This window comes from Nematolebias whitei, chromosome 9 (genome assembly GCF_014905685.2).
Source record: "Nematolebias whitei isolate Nwh7 chromosome 9, NemWhi1, whole genome shotgun sequence".
NCBI classification, from domain to species: Eukaryota; Metazoa; Chordata; class Actinopteri; order Cyprinodontiformes; family Rivulidae; genus Nematolebias; species Nematolebias whitei.
In genome coordinates this window covers 1,634,280-1,654,279 of record NC_056506.1, presented here as the reverse complement: position 1 = coordinate 1,654,279, position 20,000 = coordinate 1,634,280, and the positions used below count along the sequence as shown (strand labels likewise).

At 43.7% G+C, this 20,000-nt stretch overlaps 1 protein-coding gene across 1 annotated transcript in view; it reads left to right on the top strand.

Annotated features, from left to right (window-relative positions):
• The window catches only part of LOC119414848 (homer protein homolog 3), a 140,611-nt gene that overhangs the window by 11,311 nt on the left and 109,300 nt on the right, over positions 1–20,000 (top strand). Inside the window, exons 4-6 of the mRNA XM_037681969.1 lie at positions 8,307–8,326; positions 17,216–17,241; positions 18,326–18,340. Of these exons, the coding sequence (XP_037537897.1) occupies positions 8,307–8,326; positions 17,216–17,241; positions 18,326–18,340 (61 nt within the window). The remainder of the gene's footprint in view (positions 1–8,306; positions 8,327–17,215; positions 17,242–18,325; positions 18,341–20,000) is intronic.

The following is a 20,000-nucleotide window of genomic DNA, read 5'->3' as shown; positions in this document are numbered from 1 at the left end:
AAACTGGTTGATCCACTCTGAGAAGGTGCTATTTAAGAGACTGAGCTGAATACAGCTCCTCAGACTGAGGAAGTCTCTCGGATGAGAGACGAAACGTTTCTACATTTTTTGTTGATTTGCTGTGTTTTGGTTTTTTGAATGTCCAGAGGACCAGATTTAACTTTTTTAGACACATGTTATATTACAATAACATAATTATATTACATTACTCTTGCTTTCCTGTTTTATTTTTTTCCCTAAACAAAATAAACAAACAAACAAAAAAACTTGAGTGGGGGTGGCGAGGTAGTCAAAATGCAATCACGTCATTGATATCGCTAATTAAATTACCGTACCAACCTATGTGACAGCAGTATTTATAGAAAATCAGATCTAACAAGCTTGACATATTCTGTACACTTTGACCAGATTTTGTAGAAATTGTCTCTTTCCACTTTGACAGAAAATGACAGTTTTTCCAATGTATAGATCTCTTTCACAACATCAATCCAGTCTTCAATTCTTGGTGGTTCAGGTTTGAGCCATCTCCTTGTGAGGGTCTTTTTACTCACAGCCAATAAAATGTGTAAAAGTTTTTTATCATTAGAATTCAGATTTGATGTTACACAAAAATATGCTTTGTTAAAGGAAAATCAGATGAGAAAACATACTGTACGTGTTCGTGGATCTGAGACCAGTATTGCTGGATGGCTTGACAATCCCAAAAAATATGTAAATGATTGGCACCTTCTCCCCCACATCTCCAACAAGTATCCCCAGTTCCCTGGTACCTTTTCTGAACATGGGTTATGAAAAATCTAATTGTGTTTTTCCAACAAAATTCACGCCAGACATTCGACCTTGTTGTCATCCACTGTATCTTACATATATGATCACAACTTTGCTCTGTAATCATCATGCTGCCTTCATTTTCCCACTTCACTTTTACATAGGCAGTGCTGTCTTTCTTACACTGCAGGATGGCATTGTACAGTCAGGAAATAGTTTTATTGACTGCTCTAGATTTAGTTAATGATATAAATGTTTCCACCAATCCAAGATTATTTAAATATACTTTTAAATCTTGATTAAAGTAATTTCTGACGTGTAAATACCTGAAAAAATCTTCAGGGCTTAGATCATATTTTCTTTTCAAGTTCTGAAAACTCTGAAATGCCCCCTTGTGGACAAATTAATAATAGTGTGTTAAGCCTTTTGAAATCCAATATTTGAATCTATCATCATATTGATTTGAGGTAAAATCTGAATCATAAGCACACCATCTTAAAACTTTAGTGGCATTTTCCAAACCATAAATTTTATTTGCTTTATTACAGGCAGATATCATTACCTGTGATATGGGTTCATCTGCCAAATGAATTTTATTCTGCAATTTTGTGTCCGCTATCATGGCTTTAACAGGTATTTTTTAAATAGTTGTCCCTTCAACATCCTTCCATCCTGCAGTGTAATCCGGACAGCACAAACATATTAATGGTCTCAACTGGGCTGCACAGTAATATTCTCATAAACATGGGAGCACATAACCCCCCTTTTCTTTCTTTAGTTGTAAGGTTTTATATTTGACTCTGGCTTTTTTCCCTTTCCAAATGTTTTTTGACAGTATTTTATCCCATTCTTCAAATTGTTTTGAGGGTATGGGAACTGGTAAGGACTGTAATAAGTACAACATTCGGGGCAAAATGTTTAATCCAATTGACTCAATCCTGGAGTGTAGGTTAAAGAAAGGTATGGTGTTCCATCTTTGTATATCTGATTTTATGGCTATATTCAAGGGGCCATAATTGGCCTCAAACATTTTAGTGGGATCACGATGTATTACCACCCCTAGGTATCTAACACTGTCCATATCCCCTTTCCATTTATAACAATCTTTAATTTCTACTGGTGGATCATAATTTAGAGTTAGTACCTGTGTTTTGTTTACATTAACCTTATACCTTGAAAACGAACCGTATTCTGATAATATTTTCAATATTTTGGGGAGAACATGTGTAGGATAAGATATAGTTAATAATAGATCATCTGCAAAAAGTGCTAGTTTTTGTTCCCCTGCTGCTGTCCCCACTCCAGTTATATCCTGTCTTTGCCTGATCCACTGGCTTATCGGTTCTATAAACAAAGCAAAGAGGAGTGGCGATATGCAGAAACCCTGTCGTGTCCCGTGCTCCAATATAAATGATTCAGTGAGGTCTCCGTTAATTTTGATCCTAGCTGTTGGTTTATAATATAACCCTGAAATAATGTTGATTATAGATTTATCAAAACCAAACCTCCCAATTACCTGGTACAAAAAGGACCACTTTACTGAATCAAATGCCTTTTCAGCGTCTAAACTTAACACTAAAGTCTTTATTTTTTTGTCTTTCAATCTGCTTCATTACGTGCAAAACTTTCCTAATATTGTCCTGAGTCTGTCACTGTTTGATCTTTATGTATTAGTTCTGGTAAAACTATTTCAAGTCGCTTTGAAATAATGGAGGTGTTACGTTTGGGAGCTGACTGCGGGTCGTCAGTCACTGCAGTTAGCTACTGCTAGCCGTGGGCCTTAGGCTTCCTCTCGGACCCTGGACCCTCAGCTAGCCCCCACCACTTCCTCTGGCTCTATCTCCTTCAAAAGTGGCAACTCATACTAATCAATAAATCAAGGAAACCTCAGTTAAGTTTTATCAATTATATTAAAAAAGGCAGGAAAAGGTTAAAATTTACAGCGCTGGACTCTCCGGTCTGTGATGCGTTCACAGACACGGAAGAGCCCCGATGTCTTGTGTCATTACTCATTTATAGGGTCCTAGACTCCACCTTCGCAGGAGGGGAGCTCAACCTGTCAGTGTATGAGGGGGCGTGACTAAGTGTGATCTCCGTGGATCTTATGTGGTTATGACTTGTTAGGAAATCTGAGACAGTGCTTCAAAAGCCTTCTACGTGATGTGGCAAGCAGATTAAACTATTCCTTGACTGATATTGAAATCCCAGGGAGACTCTCTTTAGAGTTGCTGGCCCAGTTTAACCCAATCAGAACCGGGCCATAATTTCATTATAATCCCGTCTCTGAGCAGATCAAAACCATAGGACCAGTCCAAAAATATTGTAACAGAGGTGAACAGCTTATAATCAATATTTAATACACTGATTGAGCGATAGTTATTGCATTCTAGACTATCTTTTCCTTCTTTTGGAATTATGGAGATTATTGCTTCCCTCCAAGAGGGACGTACAATTTTATTCTCCATTTACCCAATTAAAGGTTTCCTGCAAGGTGGGGATCAAATAATCTTGCATTATTTTATACCATTCTGGGCCAAATCCATCTGCTCCAGCCATTTTCCCCCCTTTAGTCTTTTAATTGCTGAGTGATTTTTTTTCTTTGGTTATTGTGGATATTAACATTTTATTTTGTTCCTCTGTCACTGTTGGTAAATCTAATTCAGATAAGAAAGTATTGAGATCCTGATTATTATCTTCCTGGGGTTGAGAATAAAGTCTTCTGCAGTAGTTCTGAAAGCATGGTTGGATTTTATCCTGATACATGCTCAATAATCCAGGTAGAAAAATCTAAAAACGTTAAGTCTGGTCCTCTGGACATTCAACAAACAAAACAAAGCAAAACAACAACAACAAAAAAAGTAGAAACATTTCGTCTCTCATCTGAGAGACTTCCTCAATCTGAGGTGCTGTTTTCAGCTCAGTCTCTTAAATAGCACCTTCTCAGAGTGGATCAACCAGTTTTGCTGCTGACAACCAGAACCAGCTGATCACATGCTCAAGAAGGACCATCAGCCTAACAATGGATCATTAGCACCTGATGGCTGTTTACTGTTCACAGAGGGCTGAGTGATACTAGCAATCACAGCATTGTAAGAGGGGGACAGTTGAACACGGAGGCCTCCACCCCAGTTTAATGATGGACGGTTTCTTTTCACAAAGATGGCCTCCTTTACTCCTCTCTCAAACCATCGTTCCTCTCTGTCCAGGATGTGAACATCTTCATCCCTGAAAGAGTGACCGCTGGCCTGGAGATGAGTGTAGACCTCAGAGTCCTGGCCTGATGATGTTGATCTTCTGTGTTGGGCCATCCTTTTGGCCAGTGGCTGTTTAGTTTCCCCGATGTAAGACTGATCACAGCCCTCCTGACACTGAACAGCATACACAACATTACTCTGTTTGTGCCGGGGGACTGGATCTTTGGGATGAACCGGTCTTTGCCGTAATGTATTTTGGGGGTTAAAAGCCACTGGGATGTTATGTTTAGAAAAAAAAAGTCTCAGTTTCTCTGATACTCCCTCAACATACAGAATTTTTCATTCAACCTTTATTTAGACAAGTACATCCTATTGAGCCTCGAGGACTCATTTAACAGAGAGACTTGATTTCAGCAAAGAATGATGACAACAAAGGACAACAGTGACAACAATAAACAGTTATAAAAATCATACAAATTTTTTATTTTTTTTACAAATAGGATGGCTAAAAAAAACAAAAGTAACAAAAGCTCAGACCAGTGGTCATTTCGTATGTTGAGGGAGTATCAGAGAAACTGAGACGTTTATTTTCTAAACATAACGTCCCAGTGGCTTTTAAACCCCAAAATACATTAAAGACTGGTTCATCCCAAAGATCCAGTCCCCCGGCACAAACAGAGTAATATTGTGTATGTTGTTCAGTGTCAGGAGGGTGATCAGTCTTACATCGGGGAAACTAAACAGCCACTGGCCAAAAGGATGGCACAGCACAGAAGATCAACATCATCAGGCCAGGACTCTGAGGTCTACACTCATCTCCAGGTCAGAGGTCACTCTTTCAGGGATGAAGATGTTCACATCCTGGACAGAGAGGAATGATGGTTTGAGAGAGGAGTAAAGGAGGCCATCTTTGTGAAAATAAATCATCCATCATTAAACAGGGGTGGAGGCCTCCGGGTTCAACTGTCCCCCTCTTACAATGCTGTGATTGCTAGTATCACTCAACATCCTGTGAATAGTAAACAGCCATCAGTGTGCTAATGATCCATTGTTAGGCTGATGGTCCTTCTTGATCATGTGAACAGCTGGTTTTGGTTGTCAGCAGCAAACTGGTTGATCCACTCTGAGAAGGTGCTATTTAAGAGACTGAGCTGAATACAGCACCTCAGACTGAGGAAGTCTCTTGGATGAGAGACGAAACGTTTCTTTTGCTTTGTTTTTTGTTTTTTTGTTTTCGTGTTTTTTGAATGTCCAGAGGACCAGATTGAACTTTTTCTGGATATTGTAAAATAGTGATGATAATATAAAAGAAGAGTGTTCTTTCAATTGATTACTTCAGGATACAAATCAGACAGTCTCTGGATTAGCTAATTTGTATTTCTAGATTCAAATCAATGAAATAACAGTTCCTGTCCCATGAAGGTCCTCAGAGGCAAGTTTTGGTCGTAGGCCGAGTCCACTACAGCATAAAGCCCACCCCGATGTCCACGTGTCTGTAAAGTCACGTGACCCCGGAAACGAAGCTCGTTTTTTAAACGGAGTCTTCCTTAGTGGTTAAAAAAGCTGAATGACAGCCCTAAATTTGTTCCTAACCTGATGAGTTTATGCCTAAAGAGCGTGCTTTTCAAGTGACGTTACGTTCAAGATTTAAATCCATCTATAAATGCTGTTTTGGACCGTGTTCGTCCGTTGCTAATCGAAGCTAACGTCTAACGACCGGATGTCAACAGGACGGTTCACAGGAAGTCGTCAGTGACTCCTACCGTCGAAGACGTGTAGCTACAGTCTTATGTAGTGGAGGAGCTCGTCAGGTGGAATGGTCGTCAGCTGTGGATGATTGGCGGCCATCTTGGGGCTGCAGCAAGTTCAACTCTTACAGTACCCCCCCCTTCACGAGTCGCCCCTGGGCGACCCAAGGTGCTTCTCGGGGTGGGCCTTGAAGAAGGCGGTGATAAGGCTGGGGTCCAATATGAAGGAATGAGGGATCCAAGATCGCTCCTCCGGGCCATAGCCCTGCCAATCCACGAGATACTGGAAGCCCCGTCCCCGGCGACGGACATCCAGAATGGTACGAACAGTGAAGGCAGGATGGTTGTCAATAAGTCGGGCGGGTGGAGGGAGGTCGGCAGGAGGGCACAATGGGCTCTCTGAAACAGGTTTTACCTGAGAAACGTGGAAGGTAGGATGGATTCTCAAGGAGCTGGGGAGCTGTAGGCGCACAGCCGAGGGATTGATGATCTTGTCAATCGTGAATGGGCCGATGAAGTGAGGAGCCAATTTCCTGGGGGTGTCCTTGAGATGAATGTCTCTGGTGGATAACCACACCTTCTGGCCCTCCCGATAAGAAGGTGCGGCGGAACGGTGATGGTCCGCGAACCTCTTGTTTTGAGCCACCGTGCGAAGAAGAGCCGCCCGTGTTTGGCGCCAGACACGTCTACAACGACGAAAATGGTGCTGGACAGACGGTACTGAAACCTCTGTTTCCTGACTGGGGAACAAGGGAGGGAGATAACCCAGTGAAGCCTCAAAAGGTGACATACCTGTGGCCGAGGAGGTATGCGAGTTGTGGGCGTACTCGACCCACACAAGATGTTGACTCCACGCTGAGGGGTTACGCTCCACAATGCACCTCAGAGTGGTCTCCAGCTCTTGGTTGCACCTTTCAGTCTGTCCGTTTGACTGAGGATGATAACCCGAAGTGAGACTGGTGGACGCCCCCAATGTCCTGCAGAAACACCGCCAAACTTGGGAAATGAACTGCGGACCTCTGTCAGAGACCACATCTGAAGGGATGCCATGAATCCTGAAAACTTGTTGGACCAAGATTTGAGCTATCTCCATGGCCGATGGGAGCTTGGATAGAGGGACAAAATGTGCTGCTTTAGAAAACCTGTCGATGATAGTTAGAATAGTGGTGTTACCTTCAGAAGGGGGTAACCCGGTGACGAAGTCCACTGAAATGTGAGACCAGGGTCGGCTAGGCGTCGGCAGAGGCTGTAGGAGACCGGCAGGAGGCTGAGTACCGGTCTTATTCCTGGCACAAGTGGAGCAAGCCGCAACAAAGTCCTTGACATCCTTAGAAAGCGTGGGCCACCAGAAATGTCTCTTCGTAAGAGACAGCATACGTGCTGTACCGGGATGACACGAGAGTCTATTGGTGTGGAGCCAGTCAAGTACCTTAGACCTCATATGAGAGGGGACGAACAAAGTGCCAGGGGGACCAGTGCCAGGATCAGGTTCCTTCAGGTGGGCCTCACGAACCTCTCTCATAATAGGCCATGTAAGGGCTCCGACGATGCAGACCGGGGAGATGATGCCCTCCACAGGTTCCAGAGTGTCTGGAGGAGAAAACTGGCGGGAGAGAGCGTCAGGTTTGATGTTCTTGGTACCAGGTCGGAAAGTCAGTGTGAAGTTAAAACGGTTAAAAAATAAGGACCAGTGTGCCTGTCTGGGGTTTAACCGTTTAGCCTCTCTCAAATATGTGAGGTTCTTGTGATCTGTCCATATCAGGAAGGGAGTCTCTGTGCCCTCAAGCCAATGGCGCCATTCCTCCAAAGCCAATTTAACAGCCAACGATTCTCTGTTGCCCACATCATAATTTCTCTCTGCTTGAGACAATCGGCGGGAAAAAAATGCACAGGGGTGTACCTTGTTATCCAAGAGCGACCTCTGGGATAGGACCGCCCCGACTCCTGTATCAGATGCATCCACCTCAAGGATAAACTGCCGTGTGGGGTCTGGATGACAAAGAATGGGTGCAGATGAGAATAAGTCCTTCAGCTAACCAAAAGCAGCGTCGGCCTCAGGAGTCCATTTAAATTCTCTGGTCGTGGAGGTAAGCTGAGATAGGGGTGCGGCGATGCGGCTGTAATTCCTGATGAAACGCCTATAAAAGTTTGCGAACCCCAAGAATCGTTGTAGTTGTTTCCTTGTTTCCGGAACTGGCCACTCCACCACTGCCTTAGTCTTCTCAGGGTCGGTCCTGAAAAACCCTTCCCCGAAGATAAACCCCAAAAAGGACACAGATGAGGCATGGAAATCACACTTCTCGCCCTTCACAAAAAGTTGATTCTCATAGAGCCTTTGTAGAACTGCTCTAACATGGTGAACATGTTCTTCCTTGTTTCTTGAATAGATGAGAATGTCGTCGAGGTAGACGAAAACAAAGTCCCCAATAAAATCCCTTAACACATCGTTGACTAAAGCCTGAAATACTGCAGGAGCGTTAGTGAGCCCAAAAGGCATCACCAGATACTCGAAGTGACCCAACGGGGTTTTGAATGCGGTTTTCCACTCATCTCCTTGTTTGATGCGAACCAAGTTATATGCATTGCGTAAGTCCAGTTTAGTGAAGATGGTGGCTGGTTGTAACTGCTCTTGAATGGAATTGATTAATGGAAGGGGGTATTTATTTTTAATGGTGATGTTGTTGAGTTCACGGTAATCTATGCAGGGACGCAGAGACTTATCCTTCTTAGTGATAAAAAAGAAACCTGCGCCTAGAGGAGAAGTTGATGGGCGAATAATCCCCGAGTCGAGGGATTCCTCAATGTACGACCTCATAGCCTCCCTCTCAGGACCGGAGATATTAAAAAGGCGGCTAGAAGGCAGAGAGGCTCCCGGAAGGAGGTCGATGTAACAATCATAGTGGCGGTATGGAGGTAGTGATAGGGCCCTCTGTTTGTTAAAAACAGGAGCTAAATCGTGATACTCAGGAGGAACACCGGACATATCGGTCTCACAGGACTCTAATTTGGGCTTGGACTTGTTTGAGATCCCTGAGCGAAGGCAGCACCTTAAACACTTGTCGCTCCACCCTTCTACCCTTCCTAGCTCCCAATTAATGTGAGGATTATGGGTTTTAAGCCAGGGGTACCCAAGGATTAATTGAGAGGTGGGCGACTCAAATACAAAAAAGCTAGTGGTCTCATGATGGTTGCCTGAGGTTATTAAATGAAGGTCTGCTGTCTTAAAATTGACCTGGGCCAAAAACTCCCCTGTAACCCCAGCAATAGAGATTGACTCAATCCCCTTGACTGGAAGGGAGAACTCTTTAACCAAATCTTGAATAATTAAATTTTGTTCGGCACCCGAATCAATCAAGGCTGTGACAGGGAAACGATTTTGGTTGATTATAATTACAGTGGGTAAAGTAAGTCTTAAAGGAGGGGAGATTGATGCCGTGCCCACCTGTATCTCCCTCTTTATTGGTGGGCGTTGGAGTTTCCCTGAAGCGGACAGGAGGCTACAAAGTGCCCGTTCTTCCCACAATATATACACAAGCCCAAACTTCTACGTCTCTGCCTTTCTTGAGGAGTCAAACGGGTACGACCAATTTGCATTGGTTCGGGCCGATCAAACTGTGAGTTAGAAGACTCTCCCTGGGACTTGTAGTTCTCTGGGGTAAAACTGTAGTTGTACACCCCACTCCGCTGTTCTGCGGAACCGGAAGGATTCTGGGAGTTGTAGTCCCGCTCCCTACGGCGCTCCCAGAAGCGTTTGTCGAGAGATATTGCTAAGTTAATTAGCGCGTCGAAGCTAGACGGCTCGTCACGAGCAGCGATCTGATCCTTCACATAATCGGACAGTGAATTCAAAAAGGTACCTTGCAAGGCCCTGTCATTCCAACCTGTTTGGGCCGCCAGGATGCGGAAGTCGAGAGCGTGTTCGGACGCCGGTCGCCGGCCCTGCCGTAATCCCAGCAGACGCTTCTCGGCGTTGGATTGCTGCAGCGGACGGTCGAATATTCTACAGAACTTGGTGAGTAGAGAGTCAAAAGACACAGTCTCAAGTTCATGGAGGTGAAGAAACGAAGTAGCCCATTTTAGAGCGTTTCCCTTGAGTTGGTTAATGAAAAAGTTTATTTTAGCGATGTCAGAAGAAAAATACTGAGGAGCCCCCTTAAAGGCGAGTTTGCATTGTAACAGAAAACCTCTGCATTGATCAGGGTCTCCAGAAAAAAGTTCATAAGGTTTTACAAACAATTGTTGATTTGTGGAATGACTTACAGGGCTGAATTCGGTAGGACTCGGTAAAGGTGAAGCTGCGGCTGCGGGAGAAGGAGAAACAAGTTGTCTGTTAATAGCATGAACCATGCATCCAAGTTCCAGTAAGTTTGCCTGGGTGCTCTGTTGTTGGGCCATAATTTTCTTAAGAACCTCTCCAAAATTGTCCATGTTCTCAGCGTTAGCGGATGATGATGCTTGTTCGCTTCTGGTTTCGTTCTGGGTATGGTAAGGCTGGAGCATTATCTGTTATGATACGGACTACCCAGTGGGAACGAGAACCAGAACGACAAGAGCCTCAAGTAAGCAAAACAGTGTTTATTATTTACAGTGAATGAAAAGACGAGTATATACAAAAGTTGGCCTGGGACTCCTGAAAAAGGGAGAGACAGGGTCAGGACTAGGAGGCAAGTGGAGGCAGCTCAAATGGTGGAATAAATTGTTTTGTCTTTCCTTACAGGTAAATCCTTGTGGGGTGAGGTTGTTGGGGAAAATCCAAAGGCAGGCAAGTGGTTGGAGGGCAAAGGTAACAGAGGCGAGACTCCGACACAGGAAGAACCAAGAGCAGGATCCGAGATGGCCAGGAAACTGTAGACACAAAAATACACGGTAAGAAATCCTTTTCATATACTCAATCTACTGGCTAGAGGCACAACTACCAGAAAGAAAGTAATGCTCCAGCGACGAGAAGAGCTTGACTGCAGCCTTATGTAGTGGAGGAGCTCGTCAGGTGGAATGGTCGTCAGCTGTGGATGATTGGCGGCCATCTTGGGGCTGCAGCAAGTTCAACTCTTACACAGAGCCCACCGGATACTACCTACCGTTGGTAGTTAAAGGTGTAGAGATCTAAGGATCCCACACCAACTATGCTGTACTGTCGCTGTGGATAGATAAATCAGCTATTAACCAAGGTTTCTACGAAACATTGGTTAAAAAACATTTGGGTCCAGTTCTGATAGAGAAAGCTTTCCGCTTTCCATTGTATCCCAACAGTTCACGAGTGATTAACCTGAAACTGATCTGGAACCAACGGGAACTGGTCCACCCATTCCTCATGGTCCCAGACTTACCACATGCAACCTACATAGGCTCTGACATCTTGGTTAGATTAGGTGTCCGAGTGGACACCGGCCACAATGTACTGTAGTCACTAAAACCAGCCACAAAGGATCCTCCTGTGCTAGACACAGCAAACCTTACGGCTGGACAGACCATTCCAGAGGTCTGCCAGGTTGCTAGCAACCAAAACACCTCAGTACCACCTCAGGTAACAAACCTAATGGTACGAGTCCACATCGTGGCGGGACAAGCTATTAGCCTTAAACAGGCGTACTTTCAACCATCTCCTACGTTTTTCAAACTAGGACTGTCCATTGAGGCCGCAAGCCAAGTGAGCCTTGACTCCAGAACCACATCTGTTGTTGTGTGCAACACAGGCACAGAAGAGGTACTGATCCCAAGAAACACAAGGCTTAGATGGTTGATCTCCACAGATTTTCATGATTTTGAACTAGGCATTCCATTTCTGGGAGGACTCCCAGGCAACCTGGTATCGAGTCAAGAGACTGGTCCAGTTTGGTTCACGAAACCAACACAGGCCATAGCTCTCTTCTCAACCAATGATGTTGATTTAGGACCTCAAACCTATAGTGTCTTACCTATAGACAGGTCTAACGACACAGAAAGGGACTCACTGGAGCTCCCCAAACATCAAGAACCCTTAGCAATCTCTTCACAGATTGAACAGGTGGTCGCCCAAGCCGACACCCTGATGACTGATGAGGAAAGGGACAAACTCCGCCAAGTTCTCATGAAATATGAGAAGTCATTCTCGACTGACTCAATGGATTGTGGGTTGACTTCGCTCCACACAGTGAGCATCCCAACTCCGCCCAACTCACCGCCTACATTTGTCAGACAATACAAGATTCCCCTGGCAGCAAATCAACCTGTCAAGGAAATCATTGATGACCTTTTAGATAAAGGCATAATCAGACAGTGTAATAGCACCTACTCTGCGCCTTTATGGCCAGTTTTGAAACCAAATGGTAAGTGGAGACTTACCATAGACTGCAGAAAGCTAAACAAACAAGTTCCTTTATCTAGGTGGCCAATGACGCAGATCCAACAGGAATTGCCCAAGGTCACCGATGGTAAGTACTTTTCCACCCTCAATGTCGCCTCTGGTTTTTGGACCATTCCTGTGTGCACCGAGGACCAACACAAACTAGCTTTCACTTTTGGTAGCCGACAATACACCTTCACCAGGTGCCCCTTTGGCTACGCTAACTCACCAGCTGAGTTCAACATCTTTTTGAACAAAGCATGTCCAGACACCCACGAACGTGGGACACTGATCTACGTGGATGATGTCCTTTTGAGGCAGCCAACACTGGACTCACACTTGGCTGAGATCTACCACCTTCTGAATCAACTGACTACTGCTGGTGCTAAAATCTCACTGTCAAAATGCCAGTGGTGCAGGACCAAGATGGACTACGTTGGCCTACTAGTAGGTCCAGACAGAGTACAACCACAATTGACTCGCACCTAAGGCCTAGACAATCTCAAAGTCCCCACCAATCTCAGAGAACTACAAAGTTTTCTGGGCGTGTGTAACTACTCAAACCTATTCATAGAGAACTATGCAGACCTTGCGAAACCACTGACTGAACTCAAAGAAAGACATCCCATTTGTCTGGACTGATAACCAACAGCAGGCAATGAATGCTCTCAGGGACAGACTCAAGTCAGCCCCATGTCTAGTCTATCTAGACTACAACAAAGAGTTTCACTTGGAAGTGGGCTTTTCAGCTCACTGCATAAGTGCAGGTCTGTACCAGATGCACGACAAAGACAAGCGTGTGATGGCCTATGCCAGTAAGACAATGGCAGGCCCCGAATTAAAGTTTTCGGACTGTGAGAAAGCTCTACTGACCACTGTGTGGGCAGTTAAGCACTTCTTCAGTTACATCGGTGGACAAAAAATCATTGTTGAAACACAACACCAGCCAGTAACTTTCCTGAATAGCCAACGCATCAGAGATGGTGTGGTGACAAACTCACGGGTAGCCACATGGCTCATGGCGCTTCAAAGTTTTGACCTAGACATCTGCTACGGACAAAACAAGAAGTCACATTTGGGCACCGACCTGGCACTCTGCCAGGAATGTACACAAGATGTACCAGCCACCCAACCGCCAGCTGCGGAAAAACCCTCAGTAAGTGAGGACCCGAATCACCACTACTTTGATAGCAATATCTGCAAAGATATGACAACACTGTACGTGGATGGATGTTCATTCCACCACGAACAAACCTACAAATCGGGTGTTGGAGGGATCCTCCTCCAGCACCAAGAAGAGATCACTTTTAGCTATAAAATAGGCTCTCAGTCTTCTCAGTACACTGAGATAGAGGAATCCTAATAGCTCTCCAGATGGCAGTAGAACGCTCCATCCAAACGCTAGTCATCTGCACAGACTCTAATTACGCTCGACTTAGTTTCTTGTGTCATCTCGCTCTGTGGAAACAGAACGGCTTTCTCACAAGCAACAAGAAAGTGGTCAAACACAAAGAGCTTTTCATGGCATGTGATCACTTGGTGACATCACATGACCTACAGGTCTACTGGAAGAAGGTTCCAGGACATTCAAGAGTCCTAGGCGATGACAAGCGGTATAATGACCTTGCAGACTTCCTAGCCAAGGACGGAGCCGTGGACGGCCCTCCGTGGTCCTTTGACCCCTCCTGGCTGCTCGCAACAGTGTCAGTACAACCTACAGCCGAGATAATGGCAGTCACACGTGCACAGGCTGAAGCCAAACCAGCTGACAACACAGTCTCTGTACAACCCGTGCTGACTGACCCAGACATCATCCACCTTCAGAAGTTGGATCCTACGATAAACTCGATGATACTGTACTTGACTGACCCAGACAAAAACACTCTGTCCGAAGTCGACCTGGATTCCAATCCAGATCTTAAAGTCCTCTTTCAGCTGTGCAAACAGCTAAAACTAATCAAGGGCATCCTAACTTTTGCTCATGGACCAACGTCCTCACCCGTGTTCGTGGTCCCCCATGACCACAGGGGGGTGATGTTAGTTCACGCACATGACCTCTCGTCCGCAGGACACAAGGGAGATAACGCCACGCTGAAAGCATTAAAACAAGTTGCTTATTGGCCTGGAATGAAAAAGGATGTCAAGGACTACATAAAAGGGTGCCTGGTCTGTGGCCAGTTTCAGCCCTCCAGACCACTCCACAGAGCACCACTGCAAAGTAGAGGCATTGCATTCAAACTACACAAGGCGTTCAATAACTCCACAGGAGACAAAGATCTCACAAACTCGGACCTCGTGGGAAAAAGGGTCGTCCAAGCAGAAACTAAATAAGTCTAAGCTTAATTAAGTGTTAAGATAACAACTCAGACGCGATAACATGATCGAATCTGACAATCAGAGTGAGTGACGCATTGAAGCGTTGTTTTCTAGTTGCTTAATCACTACTTTTGTCGATGTTGAAACGTTGTTTTCTGGTTGCTTAATCACTACTTTTGTCGATGTTGAGACATCGTTTATTTGGTTTTGGTATTGTTTCTGAACACCCCAGCAAGAATGAATTTTGGGTGTACTTTAGTTAGAGACTATGATGACTTTAACTATGCCAACATGCAGTTCATTTGTTAAACTTCAATCGTTGAGAAGTCAATGTAGATTAATGCTACATTGGTCTCACGACTCTCAAGCCGAACCTACTCGAACAATCCTATTCGGGGGGGGGGGGGGGGGGGGCTAGCTAATCCTTCAGTTGAGTCTCGCCATAGACTCCAAAAACATTTAGGGGGAAACCAAAAACCCAAAACTCAAGTCGTTCGTCTAAAGGGACAACATACAATTGAACCAAACTATATTTTGCCATGTAAATCTAACTTAAACCAAGTTAGGAATGGAAGAATAGTTTGGAATGCTCTTCTATAGGTATAAATCCCTATATATAATTTTTTAGCATGACCCACCCTTTAATTGGTACCTGCAAGCTTATCTAAATCATGATAGCTTACACACCAGGTGCATATAGGTTAAGGTCTTATGTAAAATCCCACTCATAAGACCAACTAAAACCACATAAATGCATGAACACATAGAACCAGAATGGCATCCACTGGGAACCACCAGCAGCAACCTTTGCTGAAGGGACCTACAACTCCAAAGTGGGTCTCCAAACTCCATCCAGTGGTCGCCTCTTCAGTTCAATTGAGGGAACCCCTCTACATGCTGATCAATCAACACCTCCAATCGTTGTGGATTTATCATTGTGGATTATATGATTTTTTCCAGTGGATTATAGACTTTGTTTCCAAGGGGTTAAAGCGTTGCTGCAATGGAATTACCAACAACATTATGGAATTGCCAAAACCGTTGTGGGATTACCTTCTTTGACTTTTGTTTTCCTCTTGCTGGATTACATCAAGATCAAGGACATTCGGAGGTGTAAGTTCATGTTGGAATTCATCCCCATGGACAGGCGATGATTTCCAAAGGGGGGACTGTAGTGACCTAGACCTCTGACATCAATCTGTCTCTGAAGACCTTCAGGGGACAAGAACTGTTATTTCATTGATTTGAATCCAGAAATACAAATTATCTCATCAAAAGACTATTTAATTGTATCCTGAAATAATCAATTGAAAGACTACTCTTCTTTTTTATATTATCATTAACTATTTTACAATATCTTGATAATCAAAAGTGTGTTTAGTTCATACCATTTCTAAATGTTGAAGTGAACCACTCATTTTAAATCAACTGTGAAACAGTATTAATGATTTTTAAACCTCATTAGACTTGGATCATACAAGTAAATGTCTATTTACGAAGTAAGTGTGCATTCACTCTTCTGTCTGTGTGAGGAGTGGACCTGATGTCGGTCAAAAGTCAGAGACAAGTTATGAGAACGAAGTGCCTTGTTTTTAAAACTCTCAGACAGTAAATAATAACTGGCTGGCTCCTGCTTTCTCTCACTTCTTCAAAATATTTATCTGTCTGTACTAACCTTTCTTAAAACATTTCTGCTGTCTGTTGACTTCTAATAACCCTCTTTCATCACTAAAACTACACCCCTGCTGGTTGTTTCAACCAATCAGGAAGTACCAAGTGACAGGAAGTGGATACCCTTTAAAAGGCAACACTTCTTTGAACTTTTCAGTCTTTTCCAGTCTTCCAAGTCTTCCAAGCTTTTCCAGTGTTCCTGGAACTTTCAGTCGAAGATGAGACTCAGTCTGATGGAGTCTTACAGCCGAACAAAATAGCTGATGGATTGGACCATGTGCCAAGGGTCCCTCCATTCCAGCGTAGTCATAGCGTGCCTCGCTGTGGACTCACCCCAAGCAGTAAATGCTCTCAACTTCAAAGGAAGCTTATTCTGTTGATTGGAGCATATGGAACTACTTCTAAAGATTCTCAGCCACCCTGACCGGAGACGCTGAAAAGGTAGCGTGCCAATGGACCTCTGTTCCGGAGTTGAAGTATCCTCTGCTCATGTAACAAGCCGTTGACGCCCTGAGTGTACCGGAGGGCTGAGCTGAATTCGGAGGAAGGGTGCCATTTTCTGGTTCAACACATCTTCCCTCATCCATCTAAACCTCCTCTTTACATCTTTAAACTTCTATTCTCCTTCTCTTTAAACTTCTATTTGCCAGTAAATCAAGCTAGATGCCTTCAGAGATGAATCAGTCTCAATCGGTAATCTTCTGTTGTCTTGTTTAGTAAATCGTGCCAAGTTTATTAATCAGAAACAGATCAGCAAATCAAGTGTACATGTTTTGATGTTAAATTTTGATTCTGTTAAATAAATGACCGCATTTATTCTGATGGGTCAAAGATAAATTACGTCTCATGTCACTGATTAAAACTCCACTCTCAAGTTATCTTGGTCACATGGAAGAAATTTAACTCGAAAAAGAAATAATCCGTATTAATTAAACAATTAATATTCTTTGTGCTTGAACTAGATTTAAGAATAATTAATTAGTAGTATGTTACAGCGAAAGCTGTCCCTACATCACTACAACAGTCATCGACATAGAAGTGGAAGGGCATGTTGTGTTTCCGGAAAATAGCACCAAGCAGCAGCAGGTATAAAGAGAATAGGAGGGGACCCAGGATGGACCCCTGTGGAACCCCCCATTTAAGCTCTGCCTCTGCGGAATTAAAATTCTTGATGGAGACACAAAAGGATCTGTCAGCGAGGTAAGATCTGAACCAATTGAGGGTTGATCCTGTGATGCCCACCCACTGCTCCAACCTAGCAATGAGGATCTCATGGTCGATGGTATCAAAGGCGGCTGTGAGGTCTAACAGGACAAGCAGCACAGAATCACCAGTATCTGTGGATGTGAAGATGTCGTTAAAGACCTTTAGCAGGGCAGTTTCCGTGCTGTGGAGAGGTTTAAAGCCAGACTGGAATAGCTCTAAGATGGTGTGATCCTCCAGGAAGCACTTCAACTGGGACTCAACTATTTTCTCCAGTAGTTTAGAAACAAATGGGAGTTTGGAGACAGGCCGGTAGTTGGAAATGACTGAGGGGTCAAGGTTTTTTTTTTTTCAGGAGAGGCTGGACAGCTGCATGTTTAAAGGATTTTGGCACCACGCCAGTGGATAAACTACTGTTTACTATAGCAAGAATGGACGGACCTAGAGTAGGAAAAACCTCATTTAGTAGTCGAGGGGGGACCACATCAATGGGGGAGCCAGAAGGTTTCAAGCTGCACATGACCTGCTCTAGAGAAGATAGAGTGGTGGGTTCAAAATGGTCAAATAGAGCTACAGCTTGAGGTGGGATGGATGGGTCATGAGTTGGTGGGGAAATGAGAGCCTGGGTGGTCGCAATTTTTTCCAAAAAGAAATTTAAGAAGTTGTCGCACAGCTCAGTCGAGGCTTCCAGAGGTGATGGTTCATTGAGGTGGAGAACAGAGTTTATGGTGGAGAAGAGGACACGTGGGTTGCGAGAGTTAGAGGTAATTATATCAGAGAAGTATTTGGATTTAGCAGCTTTCACTGCTTTCTGATAACGGCGCCAACTATCTTTAAGTATTTGGAAAGAGACCTGCAGCCTGTCTTTCCTCCACTTTCGCTCCACCTTCCTACATTGCTGCCTAACAGCCTTGGTGACGTCACTCAGCCAAGGTTCTGCTCTGAGTTTTGATTTTTTGGTTTTAACAGGTGCAACATGATCCATGGTCTTTAAGCAGACAGAGTTGAACTGGGATGTCAGCTCCTCAGTGGTGGTGAGAAACACTGGGGGCTGAATGATCATTTCAGAGTTATAAACATCTGTGAAATGTGCGACAGTGAAGTGGTTAATGGTCCGGGTCCTACGTGCAAAAATGCATGACTTAGGAGTTAGATGGGGGAGGGTGAACTCAAAGTGGACTGGCATGTGGTCTGAAAGAACATTATCACCAATAACAAGATTATTAACAGTCGCATCATGAGTTAAAACAAGGTCCAGTGTATATATTACTCAAGTGCGCCCCCTAGATTATTTAATCAGTTATATCTCAGTGATATGTCATCCAATATGTAGCAAATTTATAGTGGATGATCACTTAGCACTTTTAGACACAATGGTATTGTTCTTTAACATTGAACTCTATTGTGCCCCTACATTATTCCAACAGTAATATCTCAGTTATATATTGTCCAATCTGTACCAGATTTATTGTGCATGCTCAGTGAACCATTCTACACACATTGTTATTGTTGTTTAACATTTGACTCCTGAGCGCCCCCTAGCTTATTCTAAAAGTTATATCTTAGTGATATATTATCCGATCTGTACCAATATTTTGGTGTGTCATTAATTGAGCACTTCTAGACACATTCCAAAAAAGTTCAAACCTCCACGCTCCACTAGTGCATTGACCTCTCGCTGAAATTGGATTTATAATACCTCCACCTTGTGCCAATCCACCTGACGCTCACAGTAAGATGAACATTATTTATTGTCCATCTTACTGTATCATTTATCCTCCAACTATAAAGACTCTAATCATCTCTCCCTTCCCTTCCAGGGATCTCCAGTTTCAGCACCTGTATATAAGAGACTACGGTTATGATTATCACTGTAAGATAAACCACTCTTTATTTTATAATCCCAAGTCTGTTGTCCTTCAGTCCGTTCTTCCTGGGTACACTCCATCATTATGACAGGCACTCTTTACAATAAATAAATTGTACTAACAATAAAAATCTTAATAAATACAATAACAGTCAGAACCAGAACAATAAGCAGCAACAGACCGTTTACAATCTAACTAATCAAGTTTTAAGTTTTTGGCCTAAAAGACCAACTTGTCCACATTTTCTGCCAAGAGCATAGAACTTGTTGCAGTGAATATCTCCAATGGTGGAGAAAACCGCTCACTAACAACAGGTAGCAGGAATAAAGAGGTAGAGGTTTGCTAATTTTGCAGTGTGGCTGTATTTGGCCTCATTACTCACAACCTCTTCTTGGACCTTCTCCCACTTGTTTAAATGCTGCTGTTATCGGTCTTGCACCAACCATGCTGCTATTCGTTAGAAGAGGCGTTCACGTTCAGATGATGTCATTTCAAGTGCGTTAACAAGTCTGATGTGTTGCCTGCTGCAGATCCAATCTCCGTGAAACAATGTCGACACACAGCTTTGGATTTGTTCACTGGTCTTTTAACAAGAAAGACAAAATGTTCACAAACAGGAGACCACAACAAGATGCTAGGCTGCTAATGCTGCACAGGCTGCAAGACTATGCAACAATAAATAGCGCCATACTGAAACACGCTTAGGAACTTTAGTTCCACGGAGCATAATCTCTTGTTAATAAAATTTAATGAGTGAAAAAAATAACCAAAATGGTAAGCACGTGGACCAAACCGAACATGCTGTACTGCAACGGTTCAATACACCCATATGTACCGTTATACCCCTAATATATATATATGTGTGTAGTGAGAGAGCAAGAGATGGATTTAGCTCAGGGGTGCTCTCTTA